Source organism: Drosophila kikkawai, chromosome 3R (genome assembly GCF_030179895.1).
Source record: "Drosophila kikkawai strain 14028-0561.14 chromosome 3R, DkikHiC1v2, whole genome shotgun sequence".
NCBI classification, from domain to species: domain Eukaryota; kingdom Metazoa; phylum Arthropoda; class Insecta; order Diptera; family Drosophilidae; genus Drosophila; species Drosophila kikkawai.
In genome coordinates, this window is record NC_091731.1 from 31,767,423 (window position 1) to 31,791,815 (window position 24,393).

Below are 24,393 nucleotides of genomic sequence, written 5' to 3' on the forward strand. Positions count from 1 at the left end.
CGCTTCAAATGGCGCCATCTGAACTTTGTCGATGTACAGTGGAGCCTGGATAAGATTTACAGGGTTGTTGTAGATTTCTTAGATATATTTTTTACTCTTTGGAGTTTATTTAGGTATTTTATGGAGAAAAATCTAAGAATTCTTTTTAAAAAAATAATAATTGGTAATTATTTGAAAGAACTTAGACTTTTTTTTGTGAGTTCCTTGATAATTCCTTGAAAATTCTTTCGTAAATACATTTCACAAGTTTTTTAAATTAAATCCTAACATTAAAAACCCCAAAAAGGACACATATTTCAGGTCCCACTGTACATTTGAAGGACTCTTCTCCCCCAAGCAGACACACACACACACACACTCTTCTATGTAACTCGTGTGCGCGCGTGTGGGTATTTTAATTAGAAACTTGTACATTTTGCCTAATTTGACAAATTGTTTTAATATAGTGTGCAAACTTTTTCGGCTGCATAGCGGCGCAAATTAGTTTTTCCCGTTGCCCAGGAAATTGGGTCGTGACTTTGTTGAATGGAAAACCAATCCAATGCGACTTCGAATGCAGTTTAATGACGCAACGCTGAAAGTTATGCAACATTCCTGCAGGCAGTGCAGGCCTTGTTAAGGACTTAACACTCGGTTGCGCCACCATCATTCAGAGGATTAATAACACATATATAACAATGTAATTTCATTCAACAATCCGCCAGATGAGGTGTGGGTGAGCTTTTAATTGTTGGAGGATGTTAATGTTTGTAACAATTAAATTTAGCCCGCTTATTAAGCTGTAAAGTTGGTTATTATTTAAAACATTTAAACGTTTTACGTTCAGTTCTCTCTCTCTCTCTCTCTATTGTTTCTCCAACCCAAATATGTACTTTCTATTTATAAATTTCGTATATTTATCAAGAGTATTTAACCCAACATTGTGCTGTATATTAATTGCAGTTATTTTTCAGCCTTTTGCTTTACGATTTTTGTTCCTATTTTCCAACCCAATTCATCATCAAACGGATTATTTTTGGCCGCTGGCAAAATAAACAAGAGATTGCTTGAGATTTATGCTTGCAATTTCGTCAGTGCACACAGATTTTACTTTATAGTTTCGTTGGTTTTTGTTTACAATAATTCACAGTACTTGGAATCGAACATATACAAGTCATTGGAAGCCAATTACAATGTAAATAATGACGGGAAATGGGCTTAAACGTTTGAATTTTCAATTGATTGTTAGATCTTTTAAGAATTTTAGAACAAAATTAAGATCTTAAGATTCAGTAACTTCATTTGCTTCATCTTTGATGGTTAACTTTTCGTAGAGTTCACTGAGTTTATCCTTCTTCTGAACCATAGCCAAGGCCCTTTTGTAGCGCTCCTCCCAGGCCTCTGGATGAGATTGGGCCAGCTCCTTGAGGGTTCTCTCCACCGCCGCTTTGATGTCCTTTTCCGGGCTTTCGTGATAAAGCAAAAGCAAATCCATGGCTCGCTTGACAAAGGATTCCCAGACTTCCTTCTCGTGCTGCGACTCCTCCTCGGAATCCTCCTTGAATTTGGGCTTCAGCTTACCCACAGCCAAGGCAGCCAGGCTGCGTATGCCCGCCGAAGGATCATCCATTCGTTGCATGGTGGCATAGGCCAATGGTTTGAGGTCCTCCACGGACATTCCACGAAAATAAACCACAGCTTTGATGGCATAATGACGTGTGGTTACATTACGATCTTCGAGTAAACTTGGCATATGTTTGGCCAAGGATGGAAGGACTTCCACAGCCTCTGACTCTGCACCTTGGGCCAGAGCACACAGAGTGGCCATGGCCAGAGATCTCATAGCCTCGGCACTGGAACCGGCCTTCCAGGTCAGATAGGGTTCCACAATCTGGGTGACAAACTCCGCCAGTACCTGAGTGCTCTGCTCCCGTTCTATTCCCATGGTTTCTGACCAAATTAGCGATGCCATCGACAGGCTACTGAATACCTTGACATGGGCACTATCGCAACAATGCTCGAAGACCAGCAGGACTTTCTTGATGAGATCCGCCATATAGGGGGCTCGCAGATGACAAATATTTATCAAACCATCTAGCAGCATCACAGGCTCAGCAGTGTCCTCTAACGAAGCATCCAGATTCTCCACATCCAGCAGGGCCAGATGGAACCAACGTTCATGAAGTTTTCCCACCGAAATCTGTTCCAGTTTGGCAATTCTTTCGATCAGAAGTTTTCCCTGGCTCACATCTTCAGAGAGGGAATGTTGCAAGGCATTCACCTTGATGCCACTCACATAAACAGATTCGTAAAGCTCCTGCAGCTCCTCCTGTCCAGCATTAATCTTCAGGGACTTATCCAGCACGGTATCCAGAAGTTTGAGTATATATTCCTGGAAACCTGGCTTCAAGGTGTGCGAGTAATCGGTGCTCCGAAGAAGTTTAGCTATCTTATTCAACTGTTCATAAGTGCCACCCAAGGCCGAGGTGAACATGTAGTAGAAGCATCTCATATACGACTCCCGGGCATTACGTTCCAAACCATCAAAGCCGTGGTCAATCCAAGCATCGTACATCAACAGGCGTCCCAGTAAATCCGATACCTTGGCAGCTTCTGCAGCGACTTCGGCCACTGGATCAATGCAGACATGGGCCAAATCCCCGTAGATCTCAAAGAACTTGGCTGTCATGGCCGATTCGGCGTGGAGGACAAATTGATAGAGGAGCTTTAGGGCGTGCAGACGCACATTGTCCTTCCAATCGCTAGTCTCCCGGGTAATCAGTGTCAATAATCTCAAAGAACGTTGAACCAATCCGCGACATCCTATCGTAGGGCGCTTCACATTCTCTGGATAATTCTCAACAGGAAGATCACTTATTTCCTGTTTGCTCAACTCGGCTTCGTTTTCCTCGTAGTACAGTTCTCCGCACTTGAGCCACTGTGGATAAATATGGCTTAGGACCTCCGGAGAATCGTCTTTTAGGCAGCACAAAACCAGTGGCAAGATTCTCTCAAAGAAGGAGTAACGATCCAGTAATTCCAGCAGCATAAGTATGCCCATCTGACCCACTTCGCGACGAACCAGTGGCATGGTGTCCATCAGAAGGGGAGAGACCTCGTTGAACAGCCTCCGCATGCCATCACCACTGGCATCCATGTGAAGACTCAGTCGTCCAATAGCCTCCACGGCCGAGATTCTGGCCGGAGCATGTTTGTGATTTAGCATTCCATAAAGAGCCACGGCCAGAGATTCGGTAAACGGACGCAACTCCTGGGTATCAGCCACCTTGGCGAGATCCACAAACGTAGCACAGCCCTCACGCTGCACCAGCGGATAGTCATCCTTGATGGACTTGATCAGGATCTTGGTCACCTGGGGATAGCACTCCCGGAAGACGCCAACGTTGCCCATCTTTGCATACTGGCAAATCATCAAGTGCAGCTGGCCAATGTAGATCAGGCGAATCTCCTCACTCGGCTCCACTGTCTCGGCTTTTCCCATACGCTCGGCCAAAGTGGAGACTACGTTTAAGAGATGAAAATCCATGGGAGGCAGGCGCTTCAGAAAAGCATTTACCGTCTGAACGGCTTGACCGCGAACGCTCTCGAAGCGATCGTCGTAGGACTTCAACAGGTGCAGGTACAACTCATCGAAGCTGGCGGCCATCTCCTCGGTGCTCACGGCGGTATTTTCCAAGAGCTCACGCAGCTCCTCCAAAGCCTTGGTCTTCTGCCGGCGATCAGTGCCCTCCAGCTGATCGCATATCTTTTGGGTGTCGATTTCTAAGGTCATGGTGCTGTATATTTGAAAATTGGGTTCTTTGGGGATTTATGTGGATTTTTTCTCGCCTTTATTGTTGAATGTTTTTGAATTATATTAATTTTTATGTGAATGTCAACTTACTTTTTGATTTTTTTAAATATTTATTTAGTATTTGTATTTAAATGCTGATGGGATTTATTCCTGATTTTTGTTTAAAGATACTTGTTTATATTTAAATTTCATGGATTTGTAAATTTATGTGTGCTATTATTTAGATGTTAATGACTTTTAAGAGGTATTTAAGATTTTTAACATTTATTAATACTTTTTCTCTTATATTTTTTATTTTATTTGCATTAATTTTTCCTTGATTCTTTCTTTACTTTACTTTTCTTGTTTTTAATATATTTTCTTATTATTTTAAGTAGTTTTTCTCTTCCCAGTTTTTAGTTTTTAAGTTAGGAGATGTTTTTAGTTTCATAGATTAAATATTTATACTTGCTTTACTTTTATGTCTCGTTTTTATTTGCATTCTTTATTTATTTTAAGTTTGCAGATATTTATGATTAATTTCTCCTTTTCAGCGGCAACTTTAAGATACTTTTTGCAGGGATTTCTTCTAGAAGATACCTTTTCGCCGGCTGCTTTCGATTTGTTGTTAAGCCTCTTCTCTCAGCTTTTTTGTTTAGCTGCAAAACGAGAATGTGAGAGAACGTTGTTAATCAAACAACAAACAACTAAAACACCGGTTGCTATGACTACACAGTTTAGGCTACAAGATAACGCACTTTTCCGGCAAAAATTTGTTTATTTTGACCAAACACAATATGAGCTTGACAACGTGCCGGTGAAAAACTGGGGGATCAGCTGTTTTTTCTTCCAGCTGCTCTCAGAGTGTTGCAAAATCAACCACTGAAAAGTGTGTTGGAAAGCTTGGTTGTGGCGCGACTTTTCAAAAAATGATTGAACGCTTTTCGTGTTTCTTTGTTTGCTCAACGAACTGCCTGCCCTGTCCGGGGATCGTTTATTTGCCGAGCTAATTAACGAGCCATAAATGAAATTTCTGTGGAAACCTGAGCTCAGCCAGCGGGGCAATTTGCGGAGCAGAGCGGTTGTCTTTTTATGAGTTCGGCTCTGGGGCGGCGATCCATAAAAAAAAAAAACGAACGAACAGCTTGCTTCGCTTATCGCTGCGACCGGCTATCTAATTGCGTTGTCGTTTCTTATCAACATCAGTCCGTCCCAGAACGACAATATCTAAGATTGATTGCACAGCTTTGGGGGTGAGTTTCACCGATTGACTAACTGACTGATTGACTGACTGACTGATTGAGTGAGTGTGTTTGATGGAAAGGAAATCACATAAAATGTCTATTTTTATCGCAAAACTTAATTGCATTTGTGGGTCACCGAAATTAGGGTTATAATGAGCGCACACGAAAAATTTGTGGGCTTGGTTTCTTGAGATAAGCAGCCAGAAAAAAATGGCATTTATTTGATATCGCATGTTATTATTAACATAATTAAGCGGGCATTTTGAGGATAAGAAATAAATTGGTTTTCCTAAAAAAGGGTTCGTGGGAATATCTTTTAGCTGGAAATTTGTTTGTATTTTTATTTAGGAAATATTTGAGATTGGAGAGGTTTTGATGAAATCTGAGTTTTTTTTAGCATTTTTTGTTGTGTATTAAATATCAAAATTATAAAATTTCTTAAGCAAAAAGAAGATTAAGAAATTTAATACAATTTTCCAAAGAAAGATCAAATATTATTTGTTTATTTAAATATAATTGCATTAACTTATGGAAATGATTTCCAGATATTTAACATTTTTCTTGTATTAAAGGGAACTAACATATGAATATATTTGTTTATAAAAAGGTTTGTGTAGTTTTCTTAACAATTAAATTTTGTTTACAAACTGAAAACAGCAATCCTTAGAACCATCAATTAAAAATAAATAGTTGTCGTTTAATAGGGTGATTAGAAATTGAAAAGCGCTCTTAAGGTGTAATAAAACACAATTTTCTTTTATAAAAAACAATTTGTTTACTAAACCTAAAGCATAAACAAGTGATAAGGCAGTGAAATAGGATTTAAAATAATCATTTCTTGAACTAAAAATAGTGTGGTTGTAAAAAAAATTAATAAATTCGTAATTCGTATTTGTTCAATATTTTAAATTAATCTCAAAAAATCATTTCCAACTTAAAATCTTATGCTAAACCTTTCCTAAATTTTATAAGCTAATATAACCCTTTTAACTGTGGGAATTTCAAAAGACCTCTCCTGTTTTTTCTTCAATTCCCGCATCTAAAGGAATGTTTGCTTTCCTTATTTATCCATAGATTGTGATGGATGCTGTCTGCCCCTGGTATCCAAAGTTGATCTTTCCATTTGAATTTCATTTAATGCCTCTTTCTGTTGTTTCTTCATTCAATTTCCCTTTCGTTTATCCCCAAACTCTATGTGACTGGAAGATTGGCGTGCCCAGGTCGGACCGGCCGGCATATTTTATGAGCGTTTCCCTACTCCGCTCGGTACCTACTGTCAAAAAGCGTTGTTGTCATTTTTATTGAAAGTCGCCGTCGCTGTTGCCGTTGCCGTTGCTGTTGCCGTGGCAGATACAGATACGCGGGCAAATACAGATACATTTACAGCGGCGAACTCATAAGTTTTGCTGCTCCCATTTGTGTGCACAATTCGATTTCATACTATACCTTTTTTAATTTTTGTTGCTTTTATTTTTCTCTCCTGCGATTTTACTTTTTTTATTTGTATTTTTGTGACGGCAGGCGGCACACGCTCCAAAGCAATTAAGCGCATGAATCAGGTTCGTTCGGTTTTTCAGGGCAGGGCAATGTATCTTTGTATCTGTGTATCTGCGTATCTCTCTGTATCTGTGTGACTGCGGCGTGGGTTTTTTTTTTTTTTTTGTTTCTGTATGGAACGTAGGGGCAGACAGACAGAGACACCGGCACAATAAACTTAATTGATATGAAATGAAGTCATTTGGCAAAATCACTGGGAGAGTAATGGACCGCGTTCATTCAATTTGATTTGATGTCGGGCCAGTTTCGGTTCAACAACAAAGTTATTCCCAATAAATGTGCAATATATAAACAGTTGAGGTCAATGGAAAATATTTTAGAGATATTTTTGGGATTCTTGGGAGATTTGTGAAATTACAAAGAACGGAAAAATAAGTAGCATACTATTTTGTATTATCTTTTAATTTTTATAATTTTTTAAATTGAATATATATTTAATATATTGATTAAATAAATGCATTTAACATTAAAAATATATATGTTCTTGCTTAAAACTAATGAAGTTTACCAGAAAATATTTTTCTGCTCAAAAAATCATAAGCATAACGGGTTATTTTTTAATCTTAACACTTCAGAAGGCAAGACATTAAAAATTAACATTTATTTTTCATTCAAATTTTGTAAAATAGATTTTAAAAAAATTTTAAAATTTAAAAATTAAGACCTATACTTCTTGTTAACTACTTTAAAGACTTTTATATACATCTCCCACTACTATCCATGTATCTTCTTAATAATTTTCTGCTTAAAACATCTTTAAAATCACTTTTTAAAATCTTTACTATTATTCTACCCACAACTGTTTATATTTACATATATATTTTTTGCTGTGGAAATTTATTTATATTTTTTTTATCGGCTTTTCGAAAGCAATTGAGCATATGCACACGTATACGGCTGTATTTACATACATCTCCAAATGCAATTGTGCGTTTTTCAGGCCAAAAAAGAGTTTCAATTAAAAGTTACATTTTTGGTTTTTTTTTTGTCTCTTTTTCTGGCCAAACTGGCAAAAGTGCGGAAGCCGTTGAACCAGTCCCGACTGCATTGGTCCGCAGATAAAGCCAAAAACCCAACTGGCTCATAATGGTCATAATTATTAATTAGATACACGGATACATGGCTGCAGAAAACTCGACTTGCGGTCCAATTTGCACGCTGTGCGAGCACTTAAATGGACTTGTTACTGAATGCAAAATGCAAATTTGCCAATTGATATTGATTGAATTGCAAAAACGGCGGCACACACACACACACACACACTGGCACTGCCTTTGGCTGGCTAATTAGTTTTATTTTTCAACTGTCCGCTTAAGTGAATGACGATGATGGCGACGACGAGCAACAGCGTCACTCAACGCAACGCAAAGCGGACTTGATTGAGTGAGTGTTTGTAGGCTTATGCCTCGATTTCTCGGAAATCGTTGCCGCCTGATTAGAAATGTGCCAAATGGACCCGACAGAGTCTTGACTTTTGTCGCAAAAAAAATATAAAAAACAAACGTAAAATAAAACCAGAGCACTTGCCCACAGAGCTTCACATTGAGCCGAGCTCGAACCCAGTCCTGTTCTCTTCCCTATTTTATTTTCTTTCCTTTTTTTTTTTTTGCTGCCATAAAAATCCACCATATAAGCAAGTGCTGTGTAAGTGGCTCCCCAGACTTTTCGCCATCCAACAACCCGTTGGCATTTCATATTAATGTGCGCCGTTTAATTGCGTGACTCATCAGCAGAGCTGTAATCGCCGGCTGCCATCATCAAGCGAGGCGGCTCTGCTTTTGCCGTAAGGGAGTAAGTATGTGTGTGTGTCTGCTCTTTGGGAGTCCGGAATGAAGGGGATTGGGAGGAGGGACTGGACTGTGGGGGTCTTTGAGCTGTAGCCGACTCTTTGAGTCCGAGGAGTAAGAAAGTTCAGCTTGTAATTAATAAATAAACTGAGCTGGCAGCCAGGGCCTTAACTATCACATTGAGAATGGATAATTTATGATTCAGTGTGCTAATTAAAGAGGCCCAATAAGATTTGAATATATTTTTCTATAAGCTTTTAAATATCAAATTAATGATTAAATGGTTTGTGTTGGCTATAAAAGGGTTTAATTAATAAATAGAAATTATTAAGTGACAATTAAATTATTAAAATAAAAGGAAATATTGGAAATATTTTAATGAAATCCAAGTTAAGTTCCAAGACCTTTTAAATCTATTTCACTAATATAGAAAATATCAATTAAAGATCTTATTTTCGGAAATTTGAATTATTTATTAGGTTTTATTAAACAAAAATGTAATAAAAATAAAAGAAAAAATTTAAAATGATAAAAACATAAAAAGGGATAAATAATAAAAATTAAAAAAAATATTTAAATTTAAAAAAAATATAAAAAATAATAATAATATAATCTTTAAATATTTCTATATATATTAATCATTAATAAATTTCAGTTATTTCATAAATTCCATCTTAAAGATTAATTCTTCTAAATTTCCCCAAGTACCAAGTCCCATTTAGTGATTAAGCGTATCAAAAATGTGCAGAATCGATTAATGGCATTATTCAAATGGATCCATTTGTTTATGCATTCTGCTTTCAGCTATTGACCATTGCGTTATTTCCATTATTTGTTTATTATTTGCCATTATTAGCGTGAAAAAATGCAGGCAGCAGCCTCTGGTGTGTGTATGTGTGATGATTGTAATGAGAGCTGCAAATGCTTTTGCTGTTTTTGCATATAGTGTTTTCCCTATTTACATTTTTGCGTAATCGAGGCGGCGGAACGAACCCATTCAAATGCCAAATGGCCGAGAGTCCAACTTCGAGTTCGAGTTCGAGTTCTGTTTGTGCAGTCGCATATTTTTGCGAGTGCTATATAGCGGATCCAGACTGACCAGTTTCCATGCTATTCCATGCCATGGCAATCCATTCATTCATCGCGTCAAGTGTCAGCCGTGTCTGTGTCAGTCAATCAGAGAACGGTTTGAGTAACAATTTAATTAATTTCAGTACGTAATGCGAACCTGTTGTGTGTGCCGCCGAGAGATATTAGATATTATGCTAGATACATACGCACGCACATTTCCCTGGGATCTGAATGAAATTGCCTTTTAATTATGCCTAATACTCATGACATGACTCAATTAAAGGCCATATTCGGACGATGACTGGGCTCGGAAAGATACCAGAGATATCAGATGGCAAGAGAAAGCCAGTTTTTGCACTCATATTAAGTTTTGTTATCTCGGCATGGTAATTAGCACACACACACACACACCCAGAGACTTTGACTAACGTATCTGTGAGGCATATAGTATCTGCTTGTAGTGTAAGCAAAAACATTACCATAACTAAGGCAATCAAAGATCGAGTGAGTGCCTTTTCAAGCGCAAAAGTTCGAAGCTTCGGGCTTTTAATTGTTAGTCAGTAATGGAAATTAAATGTCTGCTGGCTAATAAATTGGAAAATAAACGAAGCACTTGACTAACATTTAATTTGGCATTTATTATGGCTTGTTAAGTCTTTAGAAAAATGATAAACTTGGTTTAAACGAGTGTTTTTGGCCTTGTAAATAAAATTCAATTTGATTGAAATGGTTTTTCAGCTGAGATATTATAATAATAGGTATTATTTCTTGAATGTTAAGCATTATTTCTAAATTACTTTGAAACTTAAAAGCCTAAATTTGTTCACTGTGGCTCTAAAATAGTTATTTAGTGATCATCCCTGCTCCCAAACACATCGATTATTATCCCCATATATTCCCGAAGTTTACACTCAACTAAATGCACAGTCATTGACAGTTTCTGTTTCTTTAGCATTATTATTATTATTATTATTACGGGTTCTGGTAATCATTTGTTTACATTCCGAATAGTTGCTGCAATTGTCAGGGCAATGTTTTCCCCGATTGCGATTACTAAACCCGTAATAAATGGCAAGAGTGCTGATCCAGCCCATATTGCCATATGCCTCAACCAACATTGGGAATGTAGAATTGGAAAACGGAGTGCGGGTAACAAAATAAATACAATTTTGCAGCTCATTTTAACGTAGTCATCAGTGTGCAGGCAGCACCAAAAATCAACAACATTTACAAGAGAGCCGGGGCCGCAAAAAGCAGCGGCATCATCATGAAATTGAAATTAATTATATGTCAACAACGTGATTACAGAGAAATTTAACTAATTTGATATCTCATTGGTTTAAATGGGTTGTTGTGATAAGAGTTTAAGTAATTTATCATGTTCGATGGGTCAATTTATTTTTTGGGAGTTTCCAGTTGATATAAAATAAATATATAAATATTCTGTATAAAACTGCTCCCCTATTAACTATATTCTTATCTGATTTTAAAGGTTTGTTGGCCTATTTTATGACTTTTTTGTCAAGAGACAAATCCCCTTTCATTTTAGACTTGATATGTTAACTTGAATATTCAACTAATTGACAAGAAAAATGTTGTAGAAGTTGAGCAAGATAAATATTTTAAAAGGAATTAAAACTTTAGGCAGCTGTCTATTATTTTTTTAATTTAAAATAATAGTTGTTTATTATTTATTTCAGTTTGTGTTATCTGAAAGTCTCAAAAATAGCAAAGCATACATTTTTATAATTTTTAATTGAGATTAATTTTTAGGCCAAGGGTCGGCAGCTGTCTATCAGTTTATAAACAATGTATTTCCTAGAAAATCTATTGAACTTTAACCCACATTTCTTTTTTGGTATTATTATACCCAAGCGTTTGTCCGAATAAATATAATACAATTACACGTGTGACCCAGCTTAATCAAGGTAATCAAAGTATTGATTAGAATCCGGCAAGCCTATGTTTGTGATACCTTATCAGGACTTGGGCTTTGACCTGTCACTATAGTAAGATTTCTAGGAATTCCCTGAAATAATTTCTGTATAGGAAAAGTACTCGCTGTAAAACTCACCTGTGAGGGGGCCACTCGGGCGGATGGTTGATGTTTCTCTTGGTGGTGTGGTATCCAAAATCCAATTAAACGTTTCTCACTGCTTTTACTCTCGTTGTAGTTTCGTGGTAAACGACTTTTATGGCCGATCTATTTATAGTTGGCTTTCAAAGGTCACCTTATTGCCGCGCGGGTATGTGTGGGCGCACTGTGCTTTTTATTCAGTTTTAATTTCCTTTTGGTTTTTCTTTTGTTTTTCACTTTTTTGTTATCCTTTTCGCTGACGTTTTACATGGCTCGTTGGTTTGTGTGCTGCTGCTGCTGCTGATTATAATCCTTAATTAGTCTAACGAGTTGCAAATTAATCCACTTTCCCTAATTAAATTGCCTTTGGTAGCCGCCAGAAAAAAGACAGAGCAAAATGCCATACAAAAAAATATATAAAATAAACGATACAAAATAATTGACAAATGAAAGAAAAGAGACACAAAGACGAGAGCGGGAGAGATAAATGTAATTAATTCATTAGCCAGCCAATTGACAATTATTGATTATTGTTTTGCCTTTGCGCTTTTGCGAATTAATTTTAATGTATTTTGGCTGGCCTTTTTCGTATTTTTTCTCGCCGTTTCTCTCTTTTTTTTTTTCAGCATTAGCTGCACGTTGCTCATTTATTTAATTTTTAATTATTTTCGAAATGCGTTCTGGTTTCATAATTGGCAGCCCATTGTCTCGTCTCGCTTCTATCTGCATAATGCTTTTGTAATTTAATTAAATTTATTTGTATTTATTGTGCAATCGCTTGCCTCACTTCGTGTCTCGTGTTCATTTATCAATTCGCCTGTTTTGGCCTCGTTAAAATATTGAAAATGTGGCGAAATATTTAATTTGCCAAATGCGCTTAACTCAAATATATATATTAGGCACTTGATTGTTGCATTTTCTCTTCTTTGTAAGACCAAAAGACAAGTGAAAACATTTGTTAGCTTTACATTGTGTGTATTTAATTAAATTGCATTCGTAATTCCTTGAAAGTCTAAATTAAAATAGTTGTATGTATATATTTTGTGTGACATTTCAGGAAATCTTCTGTGAGACAAAGTACCGACGGCGAAATTTTAGTGTTTCTTTTGAGGGGTCACATTTTAAAATTCACTTTGGTTTTGTTTGTTTATATTTTTTTTTAAACTGCTTTTCGCTTAATTGTTTTGTTTTACATTAAACATTAAATATTTTTTATACGCTTTTCAGCTGGTTGTGTTGAACTTTTTGGCACTTAAATGGCAGCCTTAGCGTTTTATATCCATTATATAGTTTATTTATTTACTCTTACTTATTTATTATTAATATAAGCCAGTGAGCAGCGACAGCATTTATGGCCTGGCCGCGTAATTAATGGGAAACGAACACACGGCCGACCATAAAGTGGACTTCAATTACGTTACAATCACAATCACACACTCATAATAGCACTCACAATCACAATCACACTCACACACTGAGCCGAATGAATGCTTTATTTATAACACCTTTTTGTTCAACCGAATTTAATTGAGTAATTGAAATATTTTTCATCCCAAAAATGAAAATGAAAATCAAAATGTAAATGCAAAATTTCCTTTTTTGCACATGCTTGCTGCTGCTTTATAATTTATTTATGAGAGCTACCGGTGTGTGTGTGTTGTGTGTGTTTGTGTGCCAAATAAAATGAATTGAAAATCAATTGCCGGCAGTGCGGCTGCGTAACCTGTCAGCGAACGCCTCGCGTTGACAAATTGCCGCACTGTCCAGAGCGTGCGAACCTCCAATAACAAAAAAATGAAAAATACTGCAAAAAAATAAAGGAAAAAAAAAAAACAAACACACACACACAATACGCAGCGCAGAAAAGCCGACGCCAAAGCAACAACAACAACAGCAGCGCACACACAATGGCGGTGAGGTGTGAGCGACCAAAGTATCTTGCAGATACGCCAGCCAGCAATTAGCGTCAATAGGCAGAAGTGCTTACACGGCAAGAAAAATGTTTACAGGTTAAGTTGGGAATGAAAAAAGGAGAGCAGGAAACTTGGAAATACATACAAATTTAATTTGTTATTATTAAATATAGTTTAAATGCAAATATTAGGCTTTAAAATTTGACTTTAATGTTTAAAGTTGTCAAAAATTTATTAAAAATATAAAATTGCCTTCGCATCGATGCTTAGAATTCCCAACGGGTTTAAGCTTAAATTGAAGGTTAAGTAACAAGAAAATGTAGTTATAGTGGTCTGTTTTATATTTAAGACTTCATTTATGTTGTCTAGAAGTTGTCTCAGTGATATTTTTTTGTCGCTAATAATTCCGTTGATGTAGCTGCTGTGCTGTGCTGTGCTGCTGGTGCTGTGTGCTGCTTCTGCTGATATTGCTGCTGTTTCGGCTTTGATGATGAGCTGGTTAATTGTGCTGACCATGTTGTGCCGTCTTCTTATAAACTCGATTGCTGATTGCCGACGGTGGGAATCAAGCGACGCGTCGCCGCACACAAAATAAACAAATTAATGGGGAAATTCCAAGCGAAAAATCATAAAAGAAATGATGGGGCGCGTAAATAAAAACAAAAAATTGAGTTGTTAAAAGAAGAAAGAATCCCAGAGCAGCGCTATGGTATATATAAATACCAAATTATTGTATATACATATACTACATATATAGGGGATATCGCATAATGGCGCTTGACGTTGCCCCGTTTGCCCGCGCTAATTCTTTTGACCAGCAAACGCGACAATAACAAACAGACGACGAAATGCTAATTAGTTTCATGTGTGACTAATGGACACAAAAGCGGCACACTAAGAGATACACAGATACAGATACATATGCGTGACTTGTTATGGTTGTTGTTGTTGTTGCTGTTATAATTGCTTTTGTTGTTGTTGTTGTTGCGGCACACACTTAATTAAAATAGTACACTGAGGGGGTCGATTGTTCAGTTCAATTCATTTCAGTTAAGTTACCACCAGCAGTCCCATTCTTTTCTATGGCCTCATGGCTAATTATAATATTTTGTTTTTCTTGCTTTGCTTCTTAATATTTAACGCTTTAATTGAATAACAAGACTCTGTGGGGGAAGTCGCGAGATTTACCGGCAAAAATTAAACGCCAAAAACAGACGAAAACTCTCTAGAGGAGGGTAAACTGGATTTCCGAGTACGAATCCGATACCGATACCGACCACGACCACGACGGCAGCGATTCTGAGCGACTTGTGAGTGCGAGCGCTATAAAGCACGAAAACGACGACGACTGAAACGACGGCGACTACGACGACGACGACAACAACGATGATTGTTGCTAATGTTGCTGCTTGGTGCTTGCTTGGTGCTGTTGCTGCTGCTGTTGCTGCTGCTGCTGCTGCTGCTGCTGCTCTTGTGTATGAACTGCGCCGTGCAACTATTTAACGACGACTGAATGTGGCAATTATGTATCTAGATACATTTCGGCCAAACGCAGACACTGTCTCTGCCTCTGCCTCTGTGTGTGTGTTTGTGCGTGCGGGGGTTGCTAAACGAGGAACGAGAACGAACCATCATAAAACATATTACTATAATTACAATTATGGTGCGCAGAGAGATACGGATGCGAGCTATACTATAGCCACACAGATAGAGATAGATAGATACACACTGTTGCCAGAGCACGTGAACATAACGCACGGCAATAAAACACAAATTTTCATATGCATTACGGCTTAATTGTATCTCGTTGAACGTGCTTTCGGAGTGTTGTGTGTTTGAATGCCGAGAAGCGCTCATAAATTTCGGCTGAGGGGGGGCCAAGCATAGCAACATGTTGCTAACGTCATTCGTGGCGTATCTTTGAGTTTCATTTTTTTTTTTTCGAGTGAGAACGGAACGAAGCGAACGGCTGTGTGTGATGGGCTCCCTCTGGCTCGTTCTCTGGCTCGTTGTTGGCATGATTATTAAATGCTGAATGTGTTTTATTGCTTTGATTGTTGCTGGCCTGCCTGGGCGCAGCGTCTCAGTTTATCCGTGGTACACGGAGGGAAATTCTTTTGATTTTTACTTTTGGCAGAAAAGCATATTCCTATTTTTTTAAGCTTTATTTGATGTTTCTTTCATCACCATTATTATATGTTTTTTTAAAACCATTTCTTAGAGAGTTATTAGGCGATTTTTTGTAATATATTTTTTGTAGATTTTTTTTTAACAATCTTTATAAATTTTTATAAAATTATGTTCTTTGAAATGTTGTTACGATAGAGGTGTAAAAGTTCGTAATATATATTCTTTTTAAGGACTAGAAAAAGCCTAAATAATTTCCCATAATTTAACACAAAATATTTCTTTAATATCCAAAAGCAAATAAATAACTCCTATAATATTTTTATAAACCCTTTTTAATCTAGAATTTTGATTTCTTATCAAAATCTCTATGTACTTTCAGTGTATATCTTTTGCATTGCAAATTGCCGACGTTCGCTGGCTGTGTGAGTTTGTTTTTAATTCTCCATAATTGAGTTATATGTACATACTTTAATAAGTTGGCGGCGGATGCTGCTGCGGCTGTTGCTGCTGCTGTTGCTGCTTTCGAGGAGTTCATGTTGCTGCCGTGCTGCTGCTGCTTGACGATGTTGTGTGTTGCGACGGCGTTTAGCGCTAATTAATGCTGAGCCAACGGCTTTTCAATGGTTTTTATTGCTTTCGGCCTTTCGGTTCGCTGGCTTTGTCTTTCTCCTCTTAATTGCTCACCGAGATTTATTATTTGATTAATTATTGAGATTTCGTTGCCATATCCACCGCTCTCGCTCGCTTCACATTTCAAACGGAGTCTGAACGACCACGAGCCACCCTGGCTGGGCTGGTGGCTGCCTCTTTCCAATTTCTTTAAAAGCATTTTGCTTTTGCCTTTGCTTTGGCTCTTGCTGTTGCCGTTTGCCGTTGTTGGCAATAATTGGTGTATAATTTCATTTCCTGAGAACGTCGCTTTGGGTCACCGCACACACAAAAGCCATTCATTGTCTTTACAGGAATGTGTCGTAATTCAATTTGTTGTTAGTCAGCAACGTGAGTGTGTGCGTGTCTTTTTTATTTCTCTTTTTTTTTTTTAATAATAATTATAAGTTATACGAAGAGGGGCGACAGCTCAATTAGCTATAAGGGTGCGATTATTAATGGGGCGATGTTATGCTTTTGATAAGGCCAATTACTCATGGCCATGAATGTTTGATTGCCGTTTATTTTTAGGTTATCGCGAATTCTATATTCGCGAATGATTAAATTGGATTCAATTGGTGAAATAAATGAAATTCCAATGATTATCATAAATTACAGCTGATGAAATTACCGATTATGTATTTAAGGTGATGTATTATCGATAGGAAATTATTTAAAAAGAACGTAAAAATAAACCTAGGATTATTTTATATTTAATATATAATCTGCAATTTAGTTTGAGTATTTAAAAATTTTTTTAATGATTTTAAAATCTATTTAGTTGAAAATTGTCCAACCTAGAAATTAATTATAAAGAGTTGGTTCCATCCAAAATAATTACTTTGCTATTTCTAGCTTGCCATCGAAGATAACAATCTTTAATTACTTGGGTTTTGGGTTTTAGATTTTTATTTTTGCTGTTTTTATGTTGTTGTTTTCCCGGGAACCTAATCTGCTGGCGGTCAGATGAACCCAATGAACTCTTATTCGCGTTTCGATTGCCGGAGCAACAGTTTAAGCCCCCCAGCATCATCATTAGGGCATCCAATGGCAGCAACAATGGGAGTCGCCGCCGAGGCTATAGCAACATACAGCAACTGAAACGGCGGCAATAACAATGGCCAAGCTGTGAGTGCCCTGATTGCTCATTTAAATTGTACGGGCTGCAAATTGAATTGAATTGAGGAGGATTCGCACACACACACACACACACACACACACACAAAAAGGGATTGAAAAAAAAGGGCGGGCAGAATGCTAAAAATAACTTCGAAAATATGAAACAAGAAATAACATCAACAAGATTCTGATGCTGCTGCTGCTGCACAAAACGAAGATGAAGCAATTTAGATACACTTGAATAGAAGCGAGATGAACGAGACAAGGGAGCGAGGAGGAAACGACGTGGAAGTCACTTCAAATAAACACGGATGCACTGGGAAAAAATAAGGATAAGGATACTACTTTACTTTACTTATCTTATAGGAAATTGGAGTTCCGTAGCAAAAGATTTAATGGAAATAATTACGTCTTGAGATAACATTTTAACAAGAAATTATCACAAATTTTAGTTTTAATTATTTTCTAATATTTTTTAAGACTTTTTAAGGCTTACTTAATCAATTTAAACAAGAATTGTGGCTACCATAATTTCAATAAGAGTCCTAGAAAGTGAATATAAGCATATTCTTTTAAATTCTAGATTTTTATAAATAAGCTAAAAATATTTAAGCTATTTTTGGTATGCTTTTTACATTTTTAATTAAAAAAAATAAAATTCTATTTAGTTTTATGATAATTTTGCAATATAATTTAATAAAATTGTATAAAGTTTTCTGATAATTTTTCATATAAACCTATAATTTCATGAATGGGACATAAGTAAATCCTTTAAAAGTCTTTCTTAGCCTTGACAAACCCTTCATTCTAGGCTATATTCCCTCAATATTTTTAAATTTTATAAAAAAGCCCATAATTTTTGTTTAATAATTATTCCCAAATACCTAAAAGAAATCCACTTGAGTTGTGTTTTTTATCACTGCATAAATGAAATCATGTTTTGAGGCTGCAATTCAAAACAAATTGTGCGTTGCATGGGGTGCGGATGATGCCGCTTCTCAGATGATGATGATGCCTTTACACTCGGATTCGGATTTGCTGCCAGTTCACACACACACGAAAATTGCCTTACTTTCCCAGCCAGCAAAAAAGCGATGAGTTCACGGAAACACGAGCGTTCTGTTCTGTTCTGTTTGTTTGATGATGTTGCTGATGGGATTTGAACCGACGCAACAAGGCAACGCAAAGCAAAACGGCGATGATGACGACGGCAAACGGCTACGTTTCGGTCGTTAACGCAAAACGTCAATTTACAACTGCGAATGTGATTGTGAATGTGAATGCCCAACAGCGGCAAACAAGCTGGGCAACATCCCAAGCAGCCACGGCAACATGTTGCATGTTGGCTGTTCCGGTGTTGCAGTCGCTCTGGTTGTTGTCCTTAGTTCCCTTCGGTTTCGTTGTTGTTGTTGTTGTTGTTCGTGCCACGTTGCCTTGGCGAGTACAAGCAAATAAACTTATTATAAATATCTCCACTTAAGGAGACGCTGTGGGGGCCCATTTATGCTGCAGACAAGACAGCAACAGCAACAACAGCAGCAGCAGCGGCAACATCAGCTGCAAATGCGCACACGCAAAGCTGAAATTGCTCTCACAAATACACTGAAAGAAATATGAGTGGAGAGAGGGGAGTACAGAAGAACACTGTACTACAGAAAAGGATATTATTAAAAATATATCTGGCTTAAATCATGAAGTTGACTCGTAAAACTTGCCAGAAATGTGCAAAACTCACTACAAAAATTGTATTTACAAAAATTTAACGAGCTTATAGATTAAATATAACTAATTTGAACTATTTTAGAAAGATTTATCTTTCGAAACATAACACAATCCTATTTTAAACTAAATAAATGTTAAGTTTTCTTTAAAAAAATTGTTTGACGTGAACATGAATTCATGCTTAAAACTGTCCATTACTTCTGTTTTTTTCTTAACAATATGTTATAACTAAATAAAATTATACTAATGCTAGTATTTTATTCCTAAAAATATCTATATATATTTAAAATTTGCTGATCAGTGCAAGGATGGCAACAAAAGCATTAAATGATGACAACAACATTGCGCTTAATGGACTGCCGCCTTTGCGTCTCAATTCAAAAGTGCATTTATCTCCGGTCTCTCAGTCTTTCTCTCTCTCACACCATCTCCCTCTCTTTCACTCACGCTCTCTCTTTCTCCCTCTCTATATATCCCTGGCTCTGTCTAATAGCATGTTTGCTCTTGGCTTGCGTTATAAATCCATTATAATAAAATCATTTTGTTGTTTTATTAGCTTGGCAACATGTTGCCAGCTGTGCTGCTGCTGCTGCTGCTGCTCTCTCTGAGCAGAGTCAAGTGGCATAGCAACATGTTGCTCGGCTCATAAATATTGCAAGTGTTTTCAATTAGCTCACATTCTGTGACTTTCATATTAAATGAGAGCGCGCCTGCTCGCTCATGTACAGTGGAAAAAATAAACCTACGAATTTAAATAAGAATTTACGAAATTTACGAGTAAAACCAGGGTAACGCGATTTTAATTACTGGGTTTAGGGAAATGTCAGAAAACACTTTAAATAATTGGACAAATTTTGCGATAAAAATAAATAATTTTTCTATTATGAATTTGTGTTTTTATAATTAGTATTTAATGTATATTTTATTAGGTTTTTTTATTATAATTATTTGTAAAAACAAATATATATATAAATAGTAGTTTTGTTTTAAAGGTCAAGACTATAATTTTTTTAAAATAATAAATAAATATAAATTCTGCATTTATTTATTTTTAAGAGTCAAGAGAGTTATTTTATTATTAACAAGAAAGGAAGCTAACTTCGGCACGCCGAAGTTTGTATACCCTTGCAGATATTATTTCATTACATTTTACCTATACTTATTATGTTTACAGTTTGACAGTTACAGTTTTGCATTTCCAGCTTTACATTTTCCCTACATCTACCGATCGTTTATATGGCAGCTATATGATATAGTTGTCCGATCTTTTTGAAATTTATACCAAAATTCTAGAATAATAAAATAAGCTTATATCCCGGAGTAGATGAAAATACGTTGAAAAACAACGAATCTATAATTTTTTTTCTATTAATTTCCCGATCATTTCTATGGCAGCTATATGATATAGTCGTCCGATTTTCATAAAATTTTTACCAAAATTCAGAAATAATATAAAATGGTCATATGTAAAAAATAGTGCACATATGCTGGAAAACAGCTAAGTTCTAATTTTTTTTCGAAAAATATATCGAACATTTGTATGGCAGCTATATGATATAGTCGTCCGATCCGGCCCGTTCCGACATATATAACAGTGAGAGCATATAGATGACTATATGCAAAGTTTCATTTAGATAGCTTTAAAACTGAGGGACTAGTTTGCGTAGAAACAGACAGACAGACAGACGGACAGACGGACAGACGGGCATGGCTAGATCGACTCGGCTGTTGATGCTGATCAAGAATATATATACTTTATAGGGTCGGAAAGGTCTCCTTCACTGCGTTGCAAACTTCTGACTGAAATTATAATACCCTGCAAGGGTATAAAAATGTTGTTTTTAATTTCTATTGATTTAATTTATTTTTAAAAGCCCCTTTAGTTATTTTTCTCTGTGCATTTGTTTGCAAGTGTGGGTGGCTGTTGGTGGTGTGCTGGAGTTGATTCCAATTATAAATTGCATGGCGCATGTGGTGCAATTAAAAACGAAACAAAAACACGAGAATAAACTGCTTTTGCGAGGAAAAAAAGGTCAAAGTTTTTGAGGTCAGGCAAATGGCAAAAAGGAGCTAGCTCAGTTCAGCCTTGCAATCAACGCACTTCCGCAGCACAGCTAGTTGTGCACCAATTTCCCCGCTTTTCCCTGGACTTTCCACCCAGAAAATGTCGTTGTATCCATTTGGATGGGAGAGTGACTGAGTGACTGAGTTGTGGAGTGTGTGTGATGTGTGATGTGGATACGATTCTGATTCCCATTCTGTGCTTGTGAAAGCAATTTCCGCTCGTGTCCGCAATTAAAAAGCAATATCATCTGGAGTCGACGTAAACACAGAATGGAATTGAATTTTTATGATGTGTGTTTGTTAAATGGTTGCATAAAAGCCAAATATTCCAGACAGGCTGCACATGCAGATTGGAATAAAGATACAGGATACAGTTATCGTTACACTGCTATTTGGCAATTTCAAATGCATTCAAAAGTCACAGGCGCCCAGCTAAAATTGTTTCCGTTTTTGTGTTTCCCCATAAATGTACATACATATATCTCGGCAAACAAACAAGAAATCGACAAAAAAAAAACAAGAATCGATGGTGAAAGAAATTGAAATAAATGGAAATAAAATGAAAATGCATTGGCGAAAAAGGGGTTGGTGCCACCCTCACCGCCTGGGTGGTCTGTGCCTCCCCTCTTGCAACTCTTTTGCTCGCTTTTCCTTGTCCAACTCAGCGTCCTTTTTCAGTTTTTATTTTATTTTTTTCCTGTCTGACGATGTCTGTGTCTCTGTGTGTGTTTCCATGGCCATGTGTTTCATTAGCGTATTTATGGAATTTTTATGCGCTTTGCGACATTTAAAATGTGTGAAATATGCATGAGGGCTCGAGCTCTGGGTTAAATGTATATTTCCCAAATTAAATTCCTCTTCAGAAGAGTGATCTAGGGTGTCAATTTGATTTCAGGACGAACGCTACGCTGAGCAACATGAATTTCTATTGGACTTAATTGGGGTTGATGGGACATGGGAAGGGATATTTGCTAGTACAGTGGCTAATAAAAGGTGTTGAGCTTTGGGTTTAACTTAGACTTTATTCAATTAAAAGGGAACTGTAAATTAATCTACATTATTTCTTTATAAATCCTTTCTTATAGGCCTTAGCCAAAGTCTTGCTGTAAGCCACAAACTGGACTTTAAGCTCCTTCCCTCCCTTTATTTAAGATTCTTGATTTCTTGTTTCCTTTGAATTTTGGTAAAAAACTGTCCTCACGCCCCAGAAATTATGGTAAAACTGCTTTAACAATGGTTCAACTCGTTCAACCCTGTTAACCCGCTCATTAAAAGTCGCTCAAAACCTCACGCGACCGTGGACAGCAGAAGGAATAAAGGTCTTGTCATTTTTGCATAAATGTTCACTCAATAAAATGTCATAATTAAAAAGTATTTCCTTTGTTGTTGCTGCTGCTGCTGCTGATGCAGTTGCTGCTGCTGTTGCTCCTGCCTTGAATGACCTTAATTGCTGCTGAACGTGTGGCAGCGATTCGAATGTGCCCCATGCCTTTGTGCCAGTGTGTCTGTGTGTGGAGACGTTGTGCTGCAACTGTCAAATGAATAAAATTAAGTGTAGCACTGACTCCGGACTACGGACTCCGGACTGTGGAGTCTGCTGCTGCTGTTGCTGCCGTGGAAGAGAGCAACATCAACTGCTGGCAGGATATGTTGTTGCACTAATTGAATGTGGCATGCTGCAGCGGCAGCTCCATCATCACCACCACCACAGTTTGCAACAGTATCTGAGTCTGCTACAGTGCTGGCAAAATTTTCGCTATTAAACGTTATCATTTGATTGTTTTCAAAGGGATTTGTAGTAGCTAATTTAATTGATATTAAAAATTAAATTAAGTAATTTTTTTTAGTGCTATTCAGGCTTACAGAAAAAGTTGTTTTCTTTATTAAAAATTTCTTAAAATTTATTTTACAAAAATCGTACTTTATTAAACAAGAAATTTATGAAATATTTTAAATTTTAAATATTTTTATGCTTTTATATTTTTCAAAAGTGCTTTCCTTGCAACATTCTCTTGTCTTTTGAAGTAACCTAATGACATCACTGGTTTTTTGACCATATCTGTATCTGAGAGTGGCACAGAAGTAGCTTCATTTTGCGTCACAATTCGCATTCACATTCGCATTCGCCGTCGGTTTCGGATTCGCATTTTAAGTGCAATGGCACACACACAGATTGCAATTGCCGGGCGATGCTGTTGCTTTTGCTTCTGCTTTTGTTGTTGCTGCTTTTGCTTTTGCTCCGACTGTTGACATGGCAATGCAATAAAAGTTTGTGCCTCAGCTCAGCAATTTCAGTGGCAGCAACAGCAACAGCAACGGCAAACGGCAATGGCAAAAGGCAGCCGGCAGATGGCAATTGTTTCCCATTATTGCTTATGCTGATGATTAAGAGCGACTGAGCGCCAGCTTTTGGGGCCCGGAGGAGCTCCCAGCTCCCAGCTTCCGAATACGAATACGAATACGAATACCTCCTCCAAACCACACAAAAGCCATTCGCCCAACGGCAGATTAAAATGTGTTAATGGCCCGGCCAGCCAGCCATCTGTCCATCTCTCTCCCTTACCCAGAAACCGAGACGGAGCGAGGCGGAATCACAAATTGCCATTAATTAAGATCGCAAAATGCCAGCTGAATCACCCAGAGAATTCACTGTCGCATCGTTTTTGGGGCCATATCTCGTTGAGTATTTTGCGGGCTCTCGAATGAAATATGCAAATCAATTGTGGCCTATGCAAAATTCATCAGATTTATGAGAATATTATTGAAGCATTCAAATATTAAATTGTTGCATTTATGATTTGATATTTATTTTTTAAATTTTTTAAATATTCTTAATATTGATTTATCTACAGGATAAAGTTTTTTATTATTTTTCTACTGGATTATAGTACATTAAACATTTTTTAAATGCAAGTCACTATGATCTAGTCTGAATAATCTGCAAAGAAAATTAAAACGAATCCGTAAAAATGCAACTAAAAATTGCCCAATAAATTAATACCATAAAACTTATTACAAATTGATTTTCCAAATTGAAATACGTCAATAAATTGAAAGCATTTATTCACCAATGAATTTACGAGTAAATTCCAATTACTTTCACTCTATTTCTCCGACTAAGTTTCTTTTTATTCACAAGTATTTTACTACGAAAATATACATAGTTTTAAAGCATTTATGGAAAAGTGTTGCCCAGATCAAGTAAACCATTTCTCAAGTTCTTTGTGGGACTTTTGATTTGTTGTTAACATGCTAACAAGTTGAAGCAGATGCCATTTAAGCCAGATAT

At 36.9% G+C, this 24,393-nt stretch overlaps 2 protein-coding genes across 2 annotated transcripts in view; both read right to left on the reverse strand.

Moving 5' to 3' along the window:
• Positions 1–14,765, reverse strand: part of NK7.1 — a 49,259-nt gene extending 34,494 nt beyond the window's left edge. Inside the window, exons 1-2 of the mRNA XM_017171009.3 lie at positions 14,610–14,765; positions 11,506–11,808 (exon numbers count right to left, since the gene is read on the reverse strand). The gene's annotated coding sequence lies outside the window, so the exon portion shown is untranslated. The remainder of the gene's footprint in view (positions 1–11,505; positions 11,809–14,609) is intronic.
• On the reverse strand, positions 1,047–4,544 carry Dnaaf5 (Dynein axonemal assembly factor 5). Its single transcript, XM_017171008.3, has one exon. It carries the CDS (start codon positions 3,770–3,772, stop codon positions 1,262–1,264), a length of 2,511 nt encoding a protein of 836 aa, XP_017026497.1. The 5' UTR covers positions 3,773–4,544; the 3' UTR covers positions 1,047–1,261.
• Positions 14,766–24,393: the final 9,628 nt, after the last annotated feature.